The sequence below is a fragment of the Arachis hypogaea genome, chromosome 18 (genome assembly GCF_003086295.3).
Source record: "Arachis hypogaea cultivar Tifrunner chromosome 18, arahy.Tifrunner.gnm2.J5K5, whole genome shotgun sequence".
NCBI classification, from domain to species: Eukaryota; Viridiplantae; Streptophyta; class Magnoliopsida; order Fabales; family Fabaceae; genus Arachis; species Arachis hypogaea.
The window spans coordinates 17,128-39,379 of record NC_092053.1 but is presented as its reverse complement, the minus strand read 5'-3'; the positions used below and the strand labels follow the sequence as shown (position 1 = coordinate 39,379).

The 22,252-nt window shown below is 33.0% G+C and overlaps 1 protein-coding gene across 9 annotated transcripts; it reads left to right on the top strand.

Annotated features, from left to right (window-relative positions):
- Positions 1-436: 436 nt before the first annotated feature.
- Positions 437-16,565, top strand: LOC112771903 (uncharacterized). Of its 9 annotated transcripts, none has more exons than XR_011876475.1 (23): positions 437-736; positions 1,632-2,016; positions 2,547-2,663; positions 2,758-2,837; positions 3,107-3,253; positions 3,344-3,492; positions 3,572-3,702; positions 3,864-3,986; positions 4,113-4,186; positions 4,891-5,496; positions 5,620-5,731; positions 5,874-6,011; positions 6,595-6,924; positions 7,386-7,656; positions 7,763-9,060; positions 9,704-10,106; positions 10,200-11,128; positions 11,214-11,279; positions 11,356-11,481; positions 12,372-12,592; positions 12,899-13,138; positions 13,220-14,379; positions 15,691-16,565. XR_011876475.1 is itself a non-coding variant. In XM_029295272.2 (23 exons), exons 1-23 carry the CDS (start codon positions 603-605, stop codon positions 15,708-15,710), a joined length of 7,092 nt encoding a protein of 2,363 aa, XP_029151105.1. In that variant the 5' UTR covers positions 437-602; the 3' UTR covers positions 15,711-16,565. The 9 variants fall into 9 exon arrangements, 3 of the variants coding, with proteins under 3 accessions (XP_029151105.1, XP_029151109.1, XP_025672527.1); XR_011876476.1 differs by having other exon boundaries at positions 12,894-13,138; positions 13,330-14,379; XR_011876474.1 differs by having other exon boundaries at positions 12,894-13,138.
- The last annotated feature ends 5,687 nt before the right edge of the window (positions 16,566-22,252 follow it).

Genomic DNA, 22,252 nt, shown 5'->3' with positions numbered 1-22,252 from the left:
TTTTGGGAAGTTAAAATTTTTTTTAAAGTAGTGCCAAACACACACGTATACCGTGAATTTTCATAACTCAAAAAAAAAAAAACTTCTGCTACTTTTCAAACGGGCTCTATGTGTTTATTTGGATACTAATAGATAAAAAAAGATATTTTAAAATGAATTTTTTTAAATGTATTTAACAAATTTTTAATAATAAATATAAAAATACTAAAAACACCAAAAAATATATTTTTTAAAAAAATTACAATTTATATATTTTTTTAAAAATTTAAATTTTTTTTCACTTAATAAATGAAATTTTTTTATTTTATTTAAATATAATTAATAAATAAATTTTTTTATATAAAATATTTAAATATAAAATTATTTTTATTTTTATAAAAGATCTTTTAAAAAAATATCATTAAAAAAAACTTTTTCGAGCGCCCAGACCCAGTAGTTTAGTCCATATTTTATTGAAGTGAAACCCCACCGTTATACATGTCTTATTTCCACCCAAAACAAAACCTCACCGTCAAAAAATCACGAAGCGCGCGAACTCGAACAGAAAGAAATCCTAGTATTTATGTGAATCAAAATCTGAAGTGGTAAACCCTACCATAACCATGGCGAACAAACTTGCAACTAGACGGGACCTACTGGATCGGTGGAGAGGCATCCAGATGGAAGAAGAGGAGGATGACGGCGATATCCCCGATCCATCCAAGCGCCATCTGCTCCACCTCCGTAAAGAACAATGGTTCTCCCCAGCTTCACTTGTTATTATTATTATTTTTTTATTTTTTTACTTTATTTGGTTTCAGCAGGATAGGGGCATGTAATCACGGACTTCTATACGTTACTCCCTTGTTGTTTTAATAATGGTGAAGTTGCAATGGCGATTTTACGACGTATCTGTAGAGTAATTATAACTTGTTCTCTTGAATGGAAATTATTTGACTAGTTGATGAAAGTAAAGCGAAATTCGAAGTGATACTCTCATTCCCAGAATAAGCAGCGGGAACAAGTAGTCTATGAATTGTCTATGAAACGTAGTCTTTGGTCATATTAATAACTTGAATTATTATTATTAGGAAAAGTATAGGGAGCCAATGGTCTAAGCATACAATGTGTACAATGGAGGTTTAGGAAGTATTAGAGATATGATCATTAGTGTTACATTGTCATGTCAGGTTACGCTTTTGGGATGAGTGAGTTCATGTGAGTTCTAGATTCGAAAGGTCAAGGGTTCGATCCTTGGTGAACTCTAAAATTAACTTAAGCTTTTAGGATGAGTGATTTGATGACATGAGATGTTTATTATCCTGGTATTCGGATGATTATTCTGGATAGTGTGAGTGATGTTCATTTTATTCATGAACCAAAGGTTTAGCCCATTGTACACATTGTACACTTAGGCCATTGGCTCCCTAGCACTACCCTTATTATTATTATTATTATTCATCCTTCATTGGTGGAAATGGGCGTTATTTCATCAATATAACCCGTTTTCATTGTTGTTGTTTTGCATTATCAATGTAACCCGTTTTCATTGTTGTTGTTTTGCATTGATGGAATGGAGTTATGTTCTTGTTGGGGAATTGAGACATTGTTTCTTTGGTAGTTTCATATCTAACACCTTTACTTAATGTCAGGTTTGCAGATGCATATAATTTTCTAATTTGCTTGCCTTGTGAAAGTCATTTTTGGTGTGGCTTTTGGGATATAATGGGTCCCCTATTGGAGACTTTTTACAATTACTTCAAAGACGATCGTCATGATTCTCCTCTTAGGCGTTTATGGAAGAGAATATCTGATGAAATGAAGCGCTGTTTGCAATGCGTTTCTCAGCATCATCAAGCCCAAGACATGTACAATATGGAGTACGAGTCTAGCTCTATTGGTCCTCTTCTTGATGTCTTGCATAAGCTTGATAATGAGAGGGTGACATTACATCTGAGAGATATCAACACAAAGTTAGCAGGGGAAGAATATAATCCTGCATGCGATAATGCTGAAGTAGTTAATTTGTTGTATGAGGTGTGTTTCCTGTTGCTTTCCACTATCCCAAGTTTCAACACACTTGATAAGGCTCCTCTTTATGGCTAAATTTATTTCTGCTTCTTTGAAATATGTACATTTCCCCCCCCCCCCCCCCCCCAAGAAAAAAGTTATTTTTTCCTTCTCCCCCCCCCCCTCCCCAACATTATAGATATTTTATTTGCTTTTATTCATCTTACAAAATATGGTTTAACTTCTGTTTGTTTGTTGAGACTTGAAACTTGATAATACATGTTCTTAACCTGAATATTTTCATAGTTTTAAAACAAGTTACTAATATCTGTTGATACAGACAAGTGCAGACTGAACATTGTTAGATCAGGACTAGACAATATATATTATATTATGTACATATTATTTTGAAAAGGGGGAGGGGGATTAGCATAGATATTCCACTTGTATGCATTCTTGCATTTGTATATTTTTCTTTCTTTCCTTTGTGTATGAATGTTCTGTTTTGGATTTTAGTGTTTAAAGCCTCATTTTGTTCCTCCAATCATTTAATGCAGGTGTTAATGTTCCCAGTCCTCTTAGATTATCAGCCTTTATTCAATGAGTTTGAGTTATTTGTTGAAGCTATTGACTGTAAACACGAATTAGCTTTGTCTGGGCATCAACAATTTCCGGTATTATATATAATTTAATCCTTGCTGTGTATCGTGCTTCTACATGCCAATGTAGTATTCTAGATTGCTTACGTGGTGAACCATTTGCTTACAGGGAGTATATGCCTTACTATTTTGCAAGAGAAGTGTTCGTTCTGTTGGATATCGCTTAGCAGAATCTATGGGAAAATTGAGGTACTTGTTGATTGGCAATTTGGCATGAAAGAGCTTCGGCTCCACTAATTGTAATCTGTATGAGTTGATGATGCCCTAACAAATTGAATGCAACTTATGTCCCTTTTATTAAACTTGGATATAGAAGGCATGAAGCCTGAACTTATGTTTGGATGGATGAAAATGAACTTTAACATTGTCTTTTGTCACTGTTTCCGGATCCTGTTTTCTGCTGTTGGACATTTAGAAGTCTGTTTTATTAACGATCAATGCTTTTTGTTTGTGTGTAGGAGAGGAGCGGACTTGGAACCTTTGCAGCCACTTCTCAAGAAATTTATTGGCTGTTTAGAGGCTGATGCATTACCATTGGCTTTGGATACTTCAACACCAAGAGCCCAGCTGGATCGTGTGTCTTTATGGATTGGCATCAAATCATTGTAAGAGTGTATTCAGTAGTATCAGTCATTAGCCTAGTCATCTCTTTGCTATTATTTTGATGGTACTCTTTTATAAACATTTTTGTGAAGGCTTAGCTTCTTGGAGCCTACAACTTTTGAAGAAGGGATATTGGAACAATACCCCTTTTTTGTAGATATTGTACTCAATCATATTAGTGGCGATTCACTTGAATTCTCACATGCTGTTAATTGCTTGAGACTACTATTTGAAATGCTTGGTATGTTTTGTCTGTCTCTTATATTCCTTTTTTCAGATTTATATTTGTTCGCGTAACAATTCTTTGTGCTTGATCCTAGGTTGCAAGCTTTGGTTAAGGTCTACATTACCTCCAAGTGTAATGCGCAATACCCTACTTGGTCAATGTTTCCATACTCACAATGAGAAAATCCATAAAGATATTTTGGGCCTTTTCCAACCTTTCCTACAGGCATGTATGCATAACCGGTGTTTGTTTGTTTCTTTTGTGTGTTTTTCTTAGAAAGGAAAAAAAAATTCTTTGGGTGGCTTTGGTGGGGGCGTCGGGGGGGGGGGGGGGGTTGGGTTCTTTGTGTGTTTGACATTGTTTACATCTTTCATGCCATGTTCCAGTCTCTTGAAGCTCTTCAAGATGGTGAGCATGAAAAACAGCGTAGACACTTTCTATATTTTCTCCTCCATCAAGTGCCAGTGAGCAGTAACTTCAGCATTCTAACGAGAAAACTGGCAAATCAGGTTATCACATTTAGGTTTTTGCACGATGGCTATGCAATGAGTGGCTATAGGCTCTTTGGCTGTAGCCATTGATGCTGCATATTGGTTTCTCTTGTATAGTTATATATTTAATAATTGTCTTTTCAGATAGCATTACTTGTTGTATACCGAGGATATAGGATGAACCCACCTTGCCCTCCTTTTGAGTGTTCACACATGTGGTATGTACGCAGTTACTCCCCTTTTGTCCTTGTTTTTTTCTTGTTTGAATTAAATTTAGCAGAGACTAGTCATAGTTTGCTGGAAAAAGAAATACCTTTTCCTATGTTCAATTTAACAATGCATTCATGCAGTGGACATAAACTCTCGTATTATCTATCAGGATACATAGGAAATCCTCTTGATTATATTTGTGACTAGAGATACAAGTTCTGTGAGTCTTTTATTTATTTATTTTTGTTTTTGTTTTTTTTTTTTTTTTTTTTTTTTGTCCGGTTGACGAATAAGAGATCCTTTTATGAAATTTATAGGCATAAACAAAACTTTATGAGCAAGTGAACATTTGTAACATTAATATGTACGGTATGTTATCCTGCTAGGACTGTTTACCTATTAGAGAATCTCTTTAAGCTTGATCATGTTACTTCATTATAGTGTGTCTGGGAGAATTGGGAAAAACCATTCAGATGACTTTAATGAGGTGTAGCAGAATATTTGGTCTTGTTGAATTTCCATTGTCACAGCTCTAAGGCTTGGGGGGTATCCTTTTTTGGATCTTATTTTCATACTGAACTGTCTGAGAAGTCAATACTAAACAACTGCTGCATAATATAGATGAACTTCACCATAAATTAAGATCATTATGATATACTTGGACTTCTTTTAATGCATTTGCTTAATTGTTTCTCAACATTATGTTGAACAGGGGACCTGCCCTGGTGTCGTCTCTGAAGGACTCCTCACTTCACAGTTCCTTAAGGCAACCTGCATTTGACCTTATACAGATTATCATAGTATCAGATGCTGCTGCTTTAGTGAATTCAGTGCTGAGCTGCTGCACAAATCCAAACACTGAGAGTAGCATGGAAAACAAAGTCATTATTGAGTTGGATGATGAAAGTGATGATATTTGTTTCCAAGCTATTCCAAATTGTGCAATGAAGGATGATGATTGTTCTTGGGCTCAATTCAGTGCGCAGGCTAGAATAATCTATCAAGAGTTCCGTGAGTGGATGTGCATTCCAATGTTATGGGTTGATGTTTTAGTTGATATCAGTCCCTCAGTCCTACCAATTTCATTTTCCCAGGCCATCTTTTGGGCACGGTCTCGTTTTCCAATGATAGAACTTGAGAAGAGTTCAGAAACAGTGCTTCCAGTTAGATCTTGTCTTTCATCTTATGCTGCAGAAATTTCCTCTTCATTTGGGTGGAAGGTTCCAACTGGTTCTGATGATGGTGGAGATGGAAAAAAGTCTAAAAATTCAGTTGAAGTGTTGGCAATGTCGTCTCCTTTAATAAGAACATTTAACAGGTCCTATAACTAGTTTGAATTTTTATTTATGCCATGCTAAATTGAAGTTTGAGTATCTTGTGGTCTTATGATAAATTTTTGGTTTTCAATTTATTAGCTAAATATTTTTGGAGTTGCAAACAGGTTAGCTGCATATTTTTTAGTGCAGATGGGTCAAGGAGTGCTCCAAAGTCAGTGGACATGGCAACCTCTCATGAGTGAAAGCTTGATCCTTTCACTTTTGGATCCAAATGATGTAAATATGCCAAATTTGTATAGAACCTGTAGATCACATTCTTCTCTATTTACCTTGTTGAGAACCAATGAATTTGTTCTCATTCTTTTCTTATTTGTTGAATATAGCGTATATTGTATTATAATTTATTTTTCCCGTGCAGGATGTTAGACAGTTTGGAAAGTCTGTGTTAGAACAAGTTTCAAATACTCGGGGTCTTTCATGTGGAATAAAGTTCCTATGTTCGCATGAGCTGTCATTGTATGCAATTATTTTGGGCCTTAAGCATGCTATGAGACTGGTAATATTTTCGGGAAAGATGTCTTGATAATATTTTGGTCAATGCTGATCCTCTTTACTTTATCTCCTTTCTTTGTGTGTGTGTATAAAAGAGGAAATTTCACTAGTTTGAAGAGAGAAGTGCAACTAAGTGGAAGGATAGGGATCCTCAGAAACAGTAACCAAAGTGGCTTAAGAAAGCAACCAATCTATCCATTTTCTTTGCATATTGTAAACTCCATTAAAACAACCATAAGTAGGTCCCCTAGCTAGAGAAAATCCATAACAATTTCTTGTAGCTTTTTTTGGTTGGCAAATATGTGCCCTTGAAGAGGTGGACATTCTCCTTTTGTCAAATCCGTCAGCAAATTGCCAAAGTAACATACTTAAACAGACATCTGGCTTCCCTGTTGTCATGAAGCCCTTTAAATTGTAGCTTTTGATGCTACACCAAAGTCTTTCTGTGTCCAGTCAGATTATGTGACTTTGATAATGTGTTTCTGCATCGGAAATAATACTTTGGTGTAAAATGACTTTTGTCTAGTGGTCGTTCAATTGTTATTCCCTTTATCTGTGCCATTTCAGTAATTTCATTTTATTTGCAGGTCCAACTAGATTCTGTCATGTCGAAGTTTCATTCTCTACATCACTTTTGGTTTATTTTATGTAAATTACTCAAAGAAAGCGAATTATCTCCTCAAGAGTTACCGGGAGAAATGGATAGTGATTTAATGATGCCAAAATTCTCTTCACAAGGCGGGTTTTTGAAGCAACCGGCTTTTGATTCTCTGCCCCTGGAAATGGATAAACATGTTTCTAATGTTGAACTAAAAACAATATATAAATTTGGTGGTTTAATATCTGAAATGGCATGGCCTATTTTTTGCAAGAGCTTGGTAAAAGGAAAGGAGTTTGTTGATTACAATCTTTGTCAGGTATCATCCTAGTTCTTCTTTAGTATCAGTTATGTGCTTACAGCTTTGCCTTTATGTTCCTCTCTCTTTAAAAAGCTACATGTAGAATAAATGCTTTTAACATTTATTGGCATCCAATCAGGAAAGTTGTGTTTCTTTTGGTGATCAATTTTACAGACAAGTTGTAAGATACCATGGTTCTGCTGTCCAAAATTTAGAATGAATGTTGCTTGGTTTAAATAATTTGATGCTTGAATAGTTGGATCCTAATATCAATTTTCCAAAACGTAGTTAAAATATATATCAAGTGATTTAGATGTAAGATTGTTAGGATTTGGAAGAATGAGGAGACCAAGTATGGATGATCACATTTCAGTTTATTGTTTGCTTCTTTTCTTTTACAGTTTGGTTGTTGTTTCAGATCAACATCTTGCTTTTAGAACCATGAAGATCTTGACCTTCATAGTTCCTTGTTATTTCAGATGACTTGTGTTAGGCTACTCGAGGTCCTGCCTATCGTTGTTGACAAACACATATGTCTTGGTAAAGAGCATGGAAATTTCAGAATGCATGTACAAAATAAATTGGATTTCAAATGGCTTCATGATCTCATGCAATGGGGAAGGTCATCACTTAAAGTTGTTGTTGTTTATTGGAAGCGAGCAGTTATTCAGTTACTCAATCTATTCAAAGGATTTTGTGATAAAACTTCAGTTTCAACAATCATGACCATTGAACATCTTATTTCCTATGGTGAGTTTTGATATTGTATTCACACACGATCATGTTTGAAGTTGTGTTTTGGTAATACCTGTTAGTATCATATCATTAACATGTTTCGTGTTTCTAATTGATTTAGATGGTTGTCCTTGGGAGGAATTGATAAAACAAGTGTCTCACCTGTCTGTCTCTCTATCTAGCGGAGTTTCTCATAAGTCTCGGGAGACAAATATGACACCGAAATCAATGTGTAAAAGCCTGTCCTTTGAGAAGAACCCTTTTACGTCAGATTTGCACTCTTCAACTATGGCTGATAAAGATTTACAAATTTTTGACTCTACAATGATGTCTTGCAAAAGAGGCACTAAAGATGTAATTATTCTTTCAGATGATGAAGGGGAAGCAAAAGTGTCTCCCAATAAGTCTATTTTATCAGATAATGAGATAGGCAACCATGTCTCTCATGGCAACTTAATGTTTTGTGATGCTGGTAAAAGCTTGCTGACTGCTGACCTTGTTAAACAAAATGTTTCAAGTATGGAATTCTGTGGGAAAATAATGGAGCCCTTCCAAAAAAATATTTGTACTGATTCTCCCATCCTTTCTTCTGAGAAACAGAACTCCAGTAATTTTAGTTTACATATTAAACCTGCGGTCACTCCTTTTGCTGATTCAAAAGGCCTAGACACTCAAAGCAGGGAAGTAAGCTTGAAATCCAAGGATAGGGTCAATTTCACAAAATTTTCTGATGAAGCTGTTAATGTTAAAAAATTGAATAAATCTTGCAGCAGTGCCGTTCCGAAAATTGGTGATACTAAATCAAGTAAAAGCAGTAAAATGTCAAGTCATTCTCAGGATGCTGAAGACAGCCAGCTAGAGCCTGCAGTGAAACCTGTGGGCCGTATTCAGTTGCATGTGCCAAAGCCTACTTCGGTTGTGAGAAGGCAAGTTATTCAACTCGAAACACCTCTTGATAACAATTCTGTCAGTCTATATAAATTAAAGAACCCAGAGAACAGATTCAAGCCACCTAGGTTGGATGATTGGTATAAACCTATTCTTGAAACAAATTATTTTGCGACAGTTGGATTGTCATCCACAAGAAAAGATGAAACCCAAACCGTCGGGAAGTTAAAGGAAGTTCCTGTTTATTTTCAATCACCAGAACAATATGTGGAGATATTCAGGCCGTTAGTTTTGGAGGAGTTTAAAGCACAGATACAGAATACTTTTCATGAGATGTCTTCATGGGAGGATGCATCTTATGGGAACCTTTCAGTGATGTCAGTGGAGAGAGTTGATGATTTTCATTTTGTTCGTTTTGTCCATGATGACAGTGATTCTGCAGCATGTAAGAGCTTTTCAGAAAATGACCTCATTTTGCTATCAAAAGATCCTCCTCAAAAGTCTTCTCAGGAAGTTCATATGGTTGGAAAGGTATACTGTCATTCATGTGTGAATGTGACTGTTGTCATCTAAAGTTTTATTCTTGCAAGTACATGAAGTCCTAGAGTTAATTTTTCTAATCTGTGGTATGGAGTAGTTGGAAAATGGGAAGTTTGCTAATTTGGTAGGAAATTATATGACGACTCTTGGTAAAGTAAATTACAGAAGTAGTGAAGGCATAATGCTTCTTTTTAGCCCACCTCAAGCTGAAAAAACCTTTCTATTATTATTTTTCACCAACTTAGGCTAGTACAGGTTCATTGTTTCTTCGCACATACTGTGACTTTTACCAAGAGATCCACTTTTTTGGCACATTCAGCCATGATTGACTGAAGCATGAAGATTTACCCATCCTACTAATCTTTATTAACTCCTTTTAACCTTCTCTTATAAAGGAAATCATTCCAGTACTTAGTCATTGTTCATAAGTAGAATTATAAATTGAACTGTCAATTATTTCAATTAAAATCCAAGTTGATTTGCATTTTGTTTGCCCTTTTTGGAGCTAAGTCAGGCTGCCCTCAAGCATGGTCAATGCTAGCCTCAAACCAATGTAGTGTTGCTAAGTAATGCAATTGAAAACAAGCAGGCTAACAAACCTGTCATGCTAAAGCAGTCATCAATGTGTTTGCAGGTTGAAAGGCGTGAGAAAGACAATAAAAGAAGTTTGAGTATTGTTCTTATCAGGTTCTATCTTCAAAATGGTTCCTCGCGTTTAAATCTTGCTAGAAGGAATCTCACTGAACGAAGTAAATGGCATGCTTGCCGAATAATGAGTATTACCCCACAAATTCGAGAATTCCATGCATTGTCATCAGTAAAAGCCATCCCCTTGCTTCCGCTTATTTTAAATCCTGTCAGTGACTCCATTTGTCTTGGTGGAACTAAAGAAGCAGATCTCAATAAGTTGTGCCTGTCCTTACAACAAACTTTGAGATCATCATTTAATGTCTGCCAACTTCAAGCAATTAGTGCTTCTATCGGAAGGGTGGAACCCAAGAAAAATAGTGAACTGTCTCTTATTCAGGGTCCTCCAGGTAATTGATTTACCCTATGTCTTTATTCATGGAAGGCCTTACAATTTTAATAATGATTTTAACAAGTTTGCTTATATGCTCATGTAAATGTAGGAACTGGGAAGACACGAACTATTGTTGCAATTGTCAGTGCCCTTCTAGCTTCTGCTTCCACTTCTCTAAAGATGAATTGTGTAAAACGAGCTTTCAATGAAAGTTTGAACAAGAATTCTTTTTCTCCCTTTTCAAGACCCAAAATTAGCCAGAGTGTTGCCATTGCGAGGGCATGGCAAGATGCAGCCTTGGCAAGACAAATGAGTGAAGATGTCCAAAGTTCATTGAAATCTTTTCGAAGTTCTGTGAGACAAAGAGTGCTTATTTGTGCTCAATCTAATGCTGCAGTGGATGAGTTGGTATCAAGAATTTCTAATCATGGTCTTTACGGAAGTAATGGAAAAATGTACAAACCTTATCTTGTGAGGGTTGGAAATGCAAAAACAGTCCATCCAAATTCACTGCCATTTTTCATTGACACACTTGTTGATCAACGTGTAACAGAAGAGAAGATGCACTTGAATGAGGGGAAGAAAGATATGAAGGTAGATTTGTCGGTTCTTCGTTCTAATTTAGAGAAATTAGTTGATTCTATTAGGTTCTATGAATCCAAACGGGCTGACCTAAGGGATGGAAATTCTAATGTTAGAAGTCACCTGCATGATGACTCTCATGTTGGGGATGAGAAAGAAATGTCTGATACAGAAATTAAAGTGACGCTGCGTAAACTTTATGAACAGAAACACCAACTATATAAAGATCTTAGTAATGTTCAGGCTCAGGAGAAGAAAGTCAATGAAGAAACCAGGAGTCTTAGAAATAAGCTGCGGAAATCCATACTGATGGAAGCTGAAATAGTGGTAACTACATTAAGTGGATGTGGCGGTGATCTTTATGGAGTTTGCTCTGAAACAATGTTAAGCTCCAAATTTGGTGGTCCATCTGAACTTACTCTCTTTGATGCTATTGTCATTGATGAAGCCGCCCAAGTAACATATCTTTGTTCTGTTATAGATAATTTATCTGCAATCATCTTGTTTCCTTTTTTTTTCCTGATCTGTTTTTCTGTTTCAGGCTCTAGAACCTGCTACTCTGATTCCTCTTCAGCTTTTAAAGTCAAGTGGAACCAAATGCATAATGGTAAGTGTACTTAAAAAGGCTTTTGAACTTCTGCTATAAGGTAAGAGGTTATACTGACATTTGCAAATTATCTAAGGTTGGTGACCCAAAGCAACTTCCTGCAACTGTACTCTCAAATGTTGCGAGTAAATATCTTTATGAGTGCAGCATGTTTGAACGTTTACAAAGGGCAGGGCATCCTGTTATCATGCTTACTGAGCAGGTACATAGTTTGCTACTGGATCTGATCTGAAGTCTCCTTGTATGACATATATTTTGGTGGAGCAATCATTGCAGGCTTGAGGTTCCTTGGGTATTGGGGGTTAGACTGTTAGCAACTTAGCATATGGTCTAAAAGAATTTCTTTTTGTTTTTAAGGTTTAGGGTTTATCCGTTTAGTTTGCCTTGTTTGACTGAATAATCAATTCCGCACAATTCTTATTACTGTTTAGAAGGATTGAGTAGAGATATAAAAAGGAAAGAAATTAAATTCTGGGATTGAGGTTTGATGACAAGTGATTGAAGTAAAATATACCCATAGAATATGTGTGGTGCATTGCTATATTATGAAATTGATGCTGGTTATTTCTACACTGACTGTAAAAGTGGAATCCATCTCATATGGAATATGCATTTTGTATATTTGGTGAATCTTGGAGGGTACTGAATATGGATTTTCAGCTGTTTCTTTTGATTAGTTGCAAAAGCTTTGAAGAAAGTAAAGGTTGTTTTTCTGGTATTTTTCTGAAATAAAATGCTTGAACTTGAAGGAGAAATTTCAATCTTCAAACTTGGTTTTTATCTCTTTATCACTCATTCTTTTTGTTAGGGAGTCATGTTGATGGATATGAAGAGGGATTTGAGAACCCTTTAATATTGATGAGTTAGTCTGTATGCATGCGAAGGGATTAGAGAATTCAATTCATGCTGTACTTATCTTTCATGTTTTATGCATCCAACCATTCTTTTTATTAGGGAGTCGTGTTGATGTATATGAAGAGGGATTTGAGAACCCTTTAATATTGATGAGTTAGTCTGTATGCATGCGAAGGGATTAGAGAATTCAATTCATTGTATACTTATCTTTCATGTTTTATGCATCCAACCATGCAGTTAACATGGTCAAGTGTATCTATTCAAGCCGAAGGCTTGCCATGGTGCAGATTTCCTTTCCTGGTTCCGATGAGAGATCTTGTGTGGTTTTCTCTTCATGGGAAGCCCAAATTTTCTTTTCCAATTTAGAGACTTACTCATCAAGCAATTCCCTTTCAAGATTCCGACTTGTAAAAGACACCTAAGAAGCATCAAACATCTTGGCTGAAGCTCTTTTGCTTGTAGGTTTTTGAGGTCATTATAGGAATTTCAATGGCTCAAACTCAGTGCTACTCCTTTTTGAATTCAGTCATTTGAGATAATAATGATTGAGCTGTAGAACATTTTCAGCATATGATCAACCCTGCCTGATTGTATTTTGTATATGATAGTCAATTTCCTTAACAGCTTAAGTTTTGCATGTTATTATTCCTATGACGCTCTTATTTTGGCTTAATTTTGTTAGGCAAGGATGTCTATAATTTTACATTATCCTGTTTTATGAGTGAAAGCTGAATCCTTGATTTTCTTTTATCATGGCAGTATAGGATGCATCCAGAGATATGCAAGTTCCCTTCACTGCATTTCTATGACAATAAATTACTAAATGGGAGCCAAATGTCTCGCAAATCAGCACCATTTCATCAGACCAAGTGTCTTGGGCCTTATGTATTCTATGATATCACTGATGGTAGGGAGGTTCGTGGAAAAAACATGGGTGCAATGTCACTTTGTAATGAGCATGAGGCTGATGCAGCAGTTGAGGTACTAAGGTTTTTCCAGAAAAGGTACTCATTTACTGACTGACTCTCTCTCTCTCTCTCTCTCTCATCTGATGAATTATGGAACCCTATATGAATGCTTCCCAGGTTCCCAACTGAATTTACTGGAGGAAGAATTGGAATTATTACTCCATATAAGTCTCAACTTTCTCTTCTGCGATCTCGTTTTCTTGATACATTTGGATCTTCAATCACAGCTGAAATCGAATTTAACACTGTGGATGGCTTCCAAGGTCGAGAAGTGGATATATTGTTACTTTCTACCGTAAGAGCAGCACTTTTGAGCAATGCTGCATCTGAAAGAAACTCAAGCACTATTGGATTTGTTGCTGATGTAAGACGGATGAATGTCGCCTTAACAAGGGCCAAGTTGTCACTTTGGATTTTTGGTAATGCAAGGACTTTACAAACAAACCATAACTGGGCTTCTCTTGTGAAGGATGCTGAAGAAAGAGACTTGATTATGACTGCTAAAAGGCCATATCATTCAATCTTCAAAACAGCTAGTAAAGATAAAGACTTTCTTGAGAATTCTAATGATGTCATAAGACAACCGAAGCATGAAAGAGAGGTTAAGGATAATGACAAAGATGGTTTTGAGAGTAAAAAGAAACGTGTAGCTTCTGAAGTTAAGTCTAAGGGTAGGAGGGATGACAAAGCTTTGGGGAAAAGTGCTTTATGTAAGGAAAAGAAATCCATAGATGAACGTAACTCCATCAAGAACTTGACTTGTCTCGCTGCAAAATGTGAAAGCAGAAGCTGCTCCGATGGTATGTTGACAACAACAGAACAACGGGTTTTTGACAATGGAGAAGGCAAAGACAAGATGAAGATCAATAGGGTAGAGACAATATTGGGTAAGAGGCAATCAAAATTTGAGAACACAAGGAGCAGCGCACACCATGTAGTTGAAGAGACAGGTAGCAGACAGAAAACTTCAAAACTTTCAGAGTTGGATAGACCAAATTTGTGTTCCAGAGGGGATACGAGTAATAGTAATGAAGTTTCTGCATCCTCATTGGAAGGCTGTCACAAAAAAGAACATGCAGATCAAGTTAAATGTACTACTAAAAGTGGGGTTTCTGAGATTTCAAAACGGAAACAGCAGCGTAAAGCTGTTGATGCTATTCTTTACTCATCTCTGATATCCACAAAGAAGGATGAGACATTGACAAAAGCTTCTGCAAAAAGGCGTTTTTCATCATCTATTGCAAATGAGAGCGTGAAACCACCCAAGACAACAAACGGTAAACATCCTTCACTCTGCTAATTAATTTCTATGATGTATCTCTTCTTTTTTGGCAACTGCTAAAACCAGGCTTACTAGGTACAATATTGTCTAGTTCTTTTCAAATTAATTTTTGGTAGCTCCACACATAAATTAACCTAGTTTCATTTGGACCAATTTGAGCCTAATGATTTTAAGTTGGTCTTATTTCAATCCGATCTTCTTTGGGAGAATAAGTTTTAAGGACAGCTAACAAAAGTTATTTATAGAAAAGTAGCTTTTATATTAAAATTATTAAAAACGAACGACTTAATTAATATTTAAAGAGAATGACCAATTTTAAAAATTAGAGTCAATTATACCTTTCTTTTGTTTTCCTTTAACCCAATTCCCATCTCTCGACCTGATTTATTTCTGACTTCTGCAGTATCCAATCCTCAATATTACGGTACCTATTAAGTTATCAATGATGCAGATTATGAAATACTATAATTCTAGGGTAATTAACGTAGTATTATTTGGGCGTTTGGTTATGTTTTTTACCTGCCCATGACTCTTCTGCTTTTCTCATTTTGTGGTAAAGCTTCAATGGAAGCTACCGAAAGGAAGGAGCGACCTATTGCAATCTCTAGTAAGAAAAAGTTTTTTTTTTTAAGTTAAATTTTTTGGGTGTATACTAAAGAAAAGATTTTACAATTTTGCACACCAATAACAAAATACATACTGCATAGTAGAAAGATGTATTAATCAGGATTTAAGTTTGATGGCTAATTCGAGGGAAAGAATCCTCACAAGAAAATTGTAATTTTCTACCTGGAAAGAAAATTTGGTCCTTCTCTTTAAATTTGGTTCTTTTTAATAATTTTTATAACATATATATTGGCTTCCTATATTTCCTTTACTATTTATGATATGCTTCTACTGCCAATATCTATCTCATTGTTCAATTATGTGATTCTCAACTTTAAAGTTTCATATATGTAGAATCTATAACAAAAACACACACTTGCATACTAACAAGGATAGAAGATTACAAAGAATGGACTCTATGAAGGCCAAGAGATTCTCAATTAACAGCGTATGCTAATGAGTTCAATTAAAATCTAACAAGCGTAACAGATTATCATTGTTCGATTGTGAATGTGTGGTGGATAAATATCCATGTAAGACTTTAAAATAATGACAACCCATTTTTATTTCAAAATAAAAATAAAAGAAGGGGGATTATCAATAGTATTTTGGCTGTTAAGTCATTTTTTCTGCAAAAGAGACTTGATTGTGTTTGTTTTGTGAACTTTTCCCTGAATTCACAGTCTTTCTGTGTGACCAGATCAATCAGTACACGAGTGAGGAGGAAGATCCCCCCAAGCTTTTCTGCTGCTTATGGCTTATGCTGTTCTATCAACTATCTAGTGGTCTGGGGATTTTGTTCATAATATTTCGGTAACAGACCTGTGAATATTTTTTTGGGTGACTTGATATAGAACAAAAACAGAAAACAGAAAACAGAGGAAACAATCCTAAAATGGACAGGACAAGTCCCTCTGAATATGAATAAGTTCAGCTAAGTCACTCCAAGGTCAGCATAATCATCCTGATCCCTTGCTGCATACATAGCCACAGCATCCGCTGCAGAATTAGTTGCTTCCCCTATGCACAGAAGGAAGCAAATTCTGAGTTAACAAGAACGCTTCCAAGCTCAGTCTCACATATAATGTCTGAACACGCAAACTCCCAAGCTAGCACCAATCCACACATCGCGCAACACCTGTTAATTCGGCACTATATCAGTGAGTTCTTATGGACGGATTCTGTCCAAAGAGAACTGGTTCCATCCTTGATCACTAAAGGATACCTCCTATGACTACTTCTAGGGTGAACTATGACGCCAGTGTCTCTCTGGTCGGATCAGCTTTCCGGTTTTGGTTTTGTTCGAAATGCTGATGGCCAGTGGGTGGTTGGTTGCACTGGTAGCCTTCTTGTGGAACAGACCTGTGATTTCATTCCAATAGGTTTTGCTTCACGAAGAAAAATTGCAGTTTGTGAGTAAATGCAGGAAATTTTGTTCATAAATAGAATAACTGATTGCACAGTACAATTCATTTTCCATATACCGGTGGATTGTTTATAATATGTATTTGCCGACTTTACCCTTGTCCATCCATCCCTCTATTTTTATTATATAGAAGTTAATATTTTCTTTTACATTGAATTTATGTCATGTTTTCTCAGTTTCTCTTCTAAGTTCTAATGATATCCTGTTAGTAATTTTGATTACTTGATAAAATATAGAAATCAACCAATTAACTATTGTAAAATCATTGCAAGTAATTAAATAAAAATATAAAATACTAATTAAATGTAATAAACATATATATTAAAAGTATTAATAATAATATTAATAATAATAAATTTTAAGTTATGCGTATTTAAATTTTATATTATTTAATTTATTTATATATGATACATAAAATTCTTATCACTATTATTTTATTTTACAAATTTTCACACTACTATTGAAGATTTTTTCAAACAATCTCAATTTTGGCACAACAAAATATCCTTACTAAGAACATTCAAATATATTATGATTAAATAGTTAATTTTTAATTTTATATTATATTATTTATATTCTTATTCTCAATTAATTTTTTTTAATTCTAACTTTTTTTTTATTTGTATACTATAGAGCATCTCAAAATTACAGGATGAAGCACCATCCTTTATATAATATCATCAAACAAATAGATAAATGGTTTATCAAAATCTATGTGAAAAATATTTATATCAACAAATGAAGAAGAGTCTATATGTTTTGAAATGATTATATTAGATAATAAGATACAAAACAAAAATACTTATTACATTTTTAAAATGAATTTACAAAAAAAAACTCTTATCACTATTTATATATATTTTTTTATTTTGTAATACTTTACATATAATTATATTTATTTTAATATACTATTTGTTGTTGCTTTTGTAATAACTAAAAAAATTAAGCGTTAATAATTTTGTTTACTGATGTTTAACACATGATTTACTAACACTGCATAGAACACCTCTTCATGTAATTGTGAGAAAAAATATGATGAACAAATTCAAATATTTGTTACAAGAAGAAAAAGTGTATACTATAAAAAATTTTAAAAAACCTCGATAGTATTTTAAATTTTTATTACGAGACATTATATTGTCACAGAGTGGGTCAAAGAAAAATATTAATATGTATTTTTATTTTATACTATTTAAATTGTTCTTATTAAAAAGAATTTATTCAATATATATATATATATATATATATATTTCACACATAATAAATATTTTAAAAAATTTTATTCTTACTATTGCAGAAGTCATCGAAAAATTGCATGCTTTAGGAGAAAAAGAATAAGTAAATGTCTAAAAAATACAAGGAGAAAAAGAATAAGTAAATGTCTAAAAAATACAAAAAATGGAGTTGATATTTAAAGAGTAAAAAAATAAATATACAATTTATTTTTAATTTACATATATAATAATTAACAAGATAGTAATAATAACTTTTTCAAAAAAGTTTTTCAACAATACACAATTACCAAGAGATTTGTCCCAACAAAAATACTGAAACTTAATCCCTATTATAACAAATAAAATAGATAATATTACAAACTATTTAAAATATATATCATTTATATTGCTCATTTATAATATTTTATTAATTATAGGAACTATCTTCACCAACATTAATATCATTAGACAAATATAACATACCAATTAAGAGATTAAGGAGAAAGAAAAGTAAACAAATTTAAGATGCGGATGAAAAACATACATATAAATATAGATCCAAAAAGACAATAAAAAATACATATAGGTCAACAGTTCAAAAACAACATATCTTCAAAAATAACATATCTTCACAAAAACATATGACAGAAAGAAAGAAACAACCGCAACAGTAACCAAAAATAAAAAAGAAGACAAATGCCCATATAAGAAGACTAAATATGTCAAATAAAATAATTGTAAAAATAAAAATAACAAATAAAGATATAGTTTTATACAATTCCAATAAAAAAAATTTTGTATTACAAAATATTTTAAATAAAAAACACATCAAATTTAATATTAGTTTATCTATATTTTAATTAATTTCTAAACAATATAATACTTATTAAAGTACTATCATTAATTTAACACTTCTCGTCACGCATCGCGTAGATGTCCCTCTAATTTAAAAAATTTTTGGAGCCTTTGCCTCAGTAAATTTTAAAATGTTATTTTATTGGTGTTTGTATAAAAATTGGACAAATTTTAGTGTGTTTGAAATTATTTTGGATATTTTAGAAAATTCTATAGTACTTAAGAAGGTTATAAAGACCCTAAACGATCTAAAAATACTTTAGAATGTCATAGAACACTATAAAGAAATATATATATGCCTATAAATATGCAGAGTTGTTTAAAGTAATTTAGAGAAAGCGCTATGATAGATATTTGTAATGAATGTTATGGATACTTGATTGGACGGTTGATTATATTTAATATTAATTAAAGCTAAAATTTATGTGATACATGAAAAATATAAGAATATTGTTTATACCCTGATCCAAAAATATAAAGTCAGGCTCAATAAAAATAAAAAAATCACCTAAAAAGGTAGCCTCATCAACTTACTTGACCTCATAGAGGTCGGGCATGGCAAGGGTGGTTCAACCTTACTTATCTAAATAAGTAACTATCCCTCGAAATATTTACTCCTATTATCTCTCTACTTTATTTAAAAGGGAGATCTCAACAAATTTTTAAGATAAAGAGAATGGTCATCCACCATCAAAGATGGAACTATTCTAAATGTGGTTATCTTTTTACTATAAATACAGTGACACTCAATCTACTAAAAACCTGTTTAAAATTCTTGTTAACTTAAGTATCGGAGTCTCGTACCATCTCCACCTCCGCATGTTAAACTCGGGCGACGGCACTGTGGTACCAACACCAATTGGACGCTGGCTTAGAAGGAGTCTAAACCTCACATTTAGGTCTAAATTACCGTTTCAGGTAATCCTTGGAAGAAATATAAATAAGAGTATTCTTCAATGTTAAAAGATAAAATAAATTTAAAATTTTTAATAAAATATTTTTTGATAAAATTATTCGTTCTAATTTTAAAATATACAATAAATACTTAATATGCAAATATATTTATATATTTTGTATAAAAATGACTCACAAATATATAGATTTATTTCTTATACTTTGTAATTATAGCTTTTAAATGTAATTAAAAATAACATAATTATGTATTAAGTTTAGCTAACATGTGTCTTTATATGAATACATGATAAATTTATCACTAATAAAGTAATAATAGATAATAGATTATTCATTTAGGATAATTGTATATAACAAGAGAATTTGAATTTAAAGGTATAAGTTATTTGTAATAAACATTTGTATATAATAAAGTATTGTTATTTACCAAATTTTTTTTCTCTTATATTTTTAATTTTCTTGATAAATATTAAGAGTTGAGATGATTTGATCTTAGTCCAAGAGATTGAAAGAGACTAAATACCAGTCTTATAGTGATGGAGTATGTCTAAAATTGTGATATATTATACAAAGAGAACTATATATGTAGTCAACCTTAAAACTTGCAATTTTTCAAGAGATACCACTTGAAAAGCAAAGCAAAAAATTACATGCCTCCGTCTTTGGTAGTAAAGGGTACAGTTGAGAATTAGTGATGGCGGAATTCGGATTGTGATAAAAAAATTTGGAGTTAGATTAGCAGGAGTAGTTTGAAATTTTGGATCATTTTTAAAGTCCATCTTTGATAATTATAATGTTAGTTTCATTTTTTTATAGGCAGATTTGTCAGTATTTTGAATATTAATGAATATAAATAATAGTTTATTTTAAAAACATAAAAATTAAAATGCAAACTAATTATAACTTCTTTTTGTTAGATTGCATGTGATTTGTATTAAAATATTTTTATATGCTCAGTTTTATTATTATATTATTATTCTAAAACTATTTCACTATTAAATAATATTTAAGGGTGCATCATTCAGCATTTTAGCATTTTTTTTTATTCGAGTGAATTAATTAAAAAATAAAAATTAATTTTTAATTAATCAATATTAGAATTTAGAATAATTATAGTTTAAGATTAGGGTTAAGGGTTTATGATTTAAAACTTAGATTTTGAGATTACGAAAATAATTTTAAAAAATTAATGAATGTGAGCTGAAAAAGTTAGGTAACTAGTATTAGACATCAATTAATTAATCAATACTTTAGCATGACTGACGATTATTTCGAGTGAATATATATAAAATAATTTCGTGAATGATGGACAGAATAATAACTAGACTACAGAATTAAAATTGTGAGAGACAATGTATGTACATAGAAGTGTGAAAGGAGATAACCTAAATCTATCTAGGATCTATGTAAACAAAGTAACAAAATTAGGATTAAATCTTTGAATGCCAAACTCTTTAAAAAGAATACTGAATAAGAAAAATAAATCTTTTATTATTTCTCAATAATTTAATCATAGATGGTTCTAATACCACTTGTTAAAAATTTTCAGAATTTCCTCAACCCAAGATCATCCATGTTAAATCATTAAGAAAGAAATATTTGAATGCAGAAGCGTACCTGAATTTGTAAGCATGATTAAAAGAGTTTGGTTCTTTGATCTTCCTCAACCAAGCCTTCTGTATCCCTAATAGGCTGAATTGCACCATCTCCCCTATGATTAACAGCATCCAATCCACTCTTCCTCTAATAATGTGTGAAGTTTCTAACCCTCAGATTCCTCATTATTTATGACGCTTTCTGTTTACATTTTGAAATGCCTAATCATGCTATATCATACATATAGCTTGAGTTCAGACATCAGAAAATGAATATAATAGAAAATTATAGTACGACAAGATGGTGATGTCCTCAAATGTTCATAATATCAATAAACAATGGCTCATGATAGTAAAAATAAATAAGCAATAGATTAAATTGACCAAATATCAACCATGGGTAAGTAGTAGGGAAATTGTAGTGCTGAAATCTACTTCTAATGCCCATCCCATCCTAAAACAAGATAATCAAATTTGATGTAGTACTATATAAAATGGGAATACTTACAAAGTCATCATCATAAATACAAGTAACTACGTTTTTAAATAATAAAATCCATACCTGAACAGTTTAAGAAATTGTGGTCATCGAATATAGATAGATTATTAATAATTATACATGTAATGTAAACATACCTGAAGTTGAGATCCTTAGAATTAAGTAACTGGTGTGTTCTGTAATCCGCCAATAGAGCAATGAATGAAGAGGATAATTTGCAACAAAAGTAAACTATATGATCTGAGTCTTCCATGACAAAGGTTTTCATTCAGGAAACACGACAAACAAAGCAGATAAATAGTGTGATCAAAGACAGTAATAACTGGCAAAGGCATAAAAGCTGTTATAAAAATGTGCTGTTTAGCTTGATATGTATGGTTTCTTGATATGTTTGGTGTTTTGATATTGTAAAAACTGCGACGGATTGACCCCTGCTTCTTTCGGACAGGCTGAGTTACTTTGTGTTACTTATTCTAGTTACCTTGTGTTACTTATCCGGAAAAAAAAAGCTGTTAGCAAAATGTTGCAGTGAAAAAAACAAAGCTTTATATCATAACATTCATTAAAAAAGAGAACAAAAATAGTTACTAAGTACTAAACATATCCCTTAACAAGAATGGTGCATTGTACACAAATCATGCTTCTCTATCATTGTGTCAAACATAACACGACTATAGTGAAAGATAAAGTTCACTAAGGCCATCACAGAAAAGTATAGTACTTAATTGACCATGAACATTGAAATGATCCCAAAGCTTTCA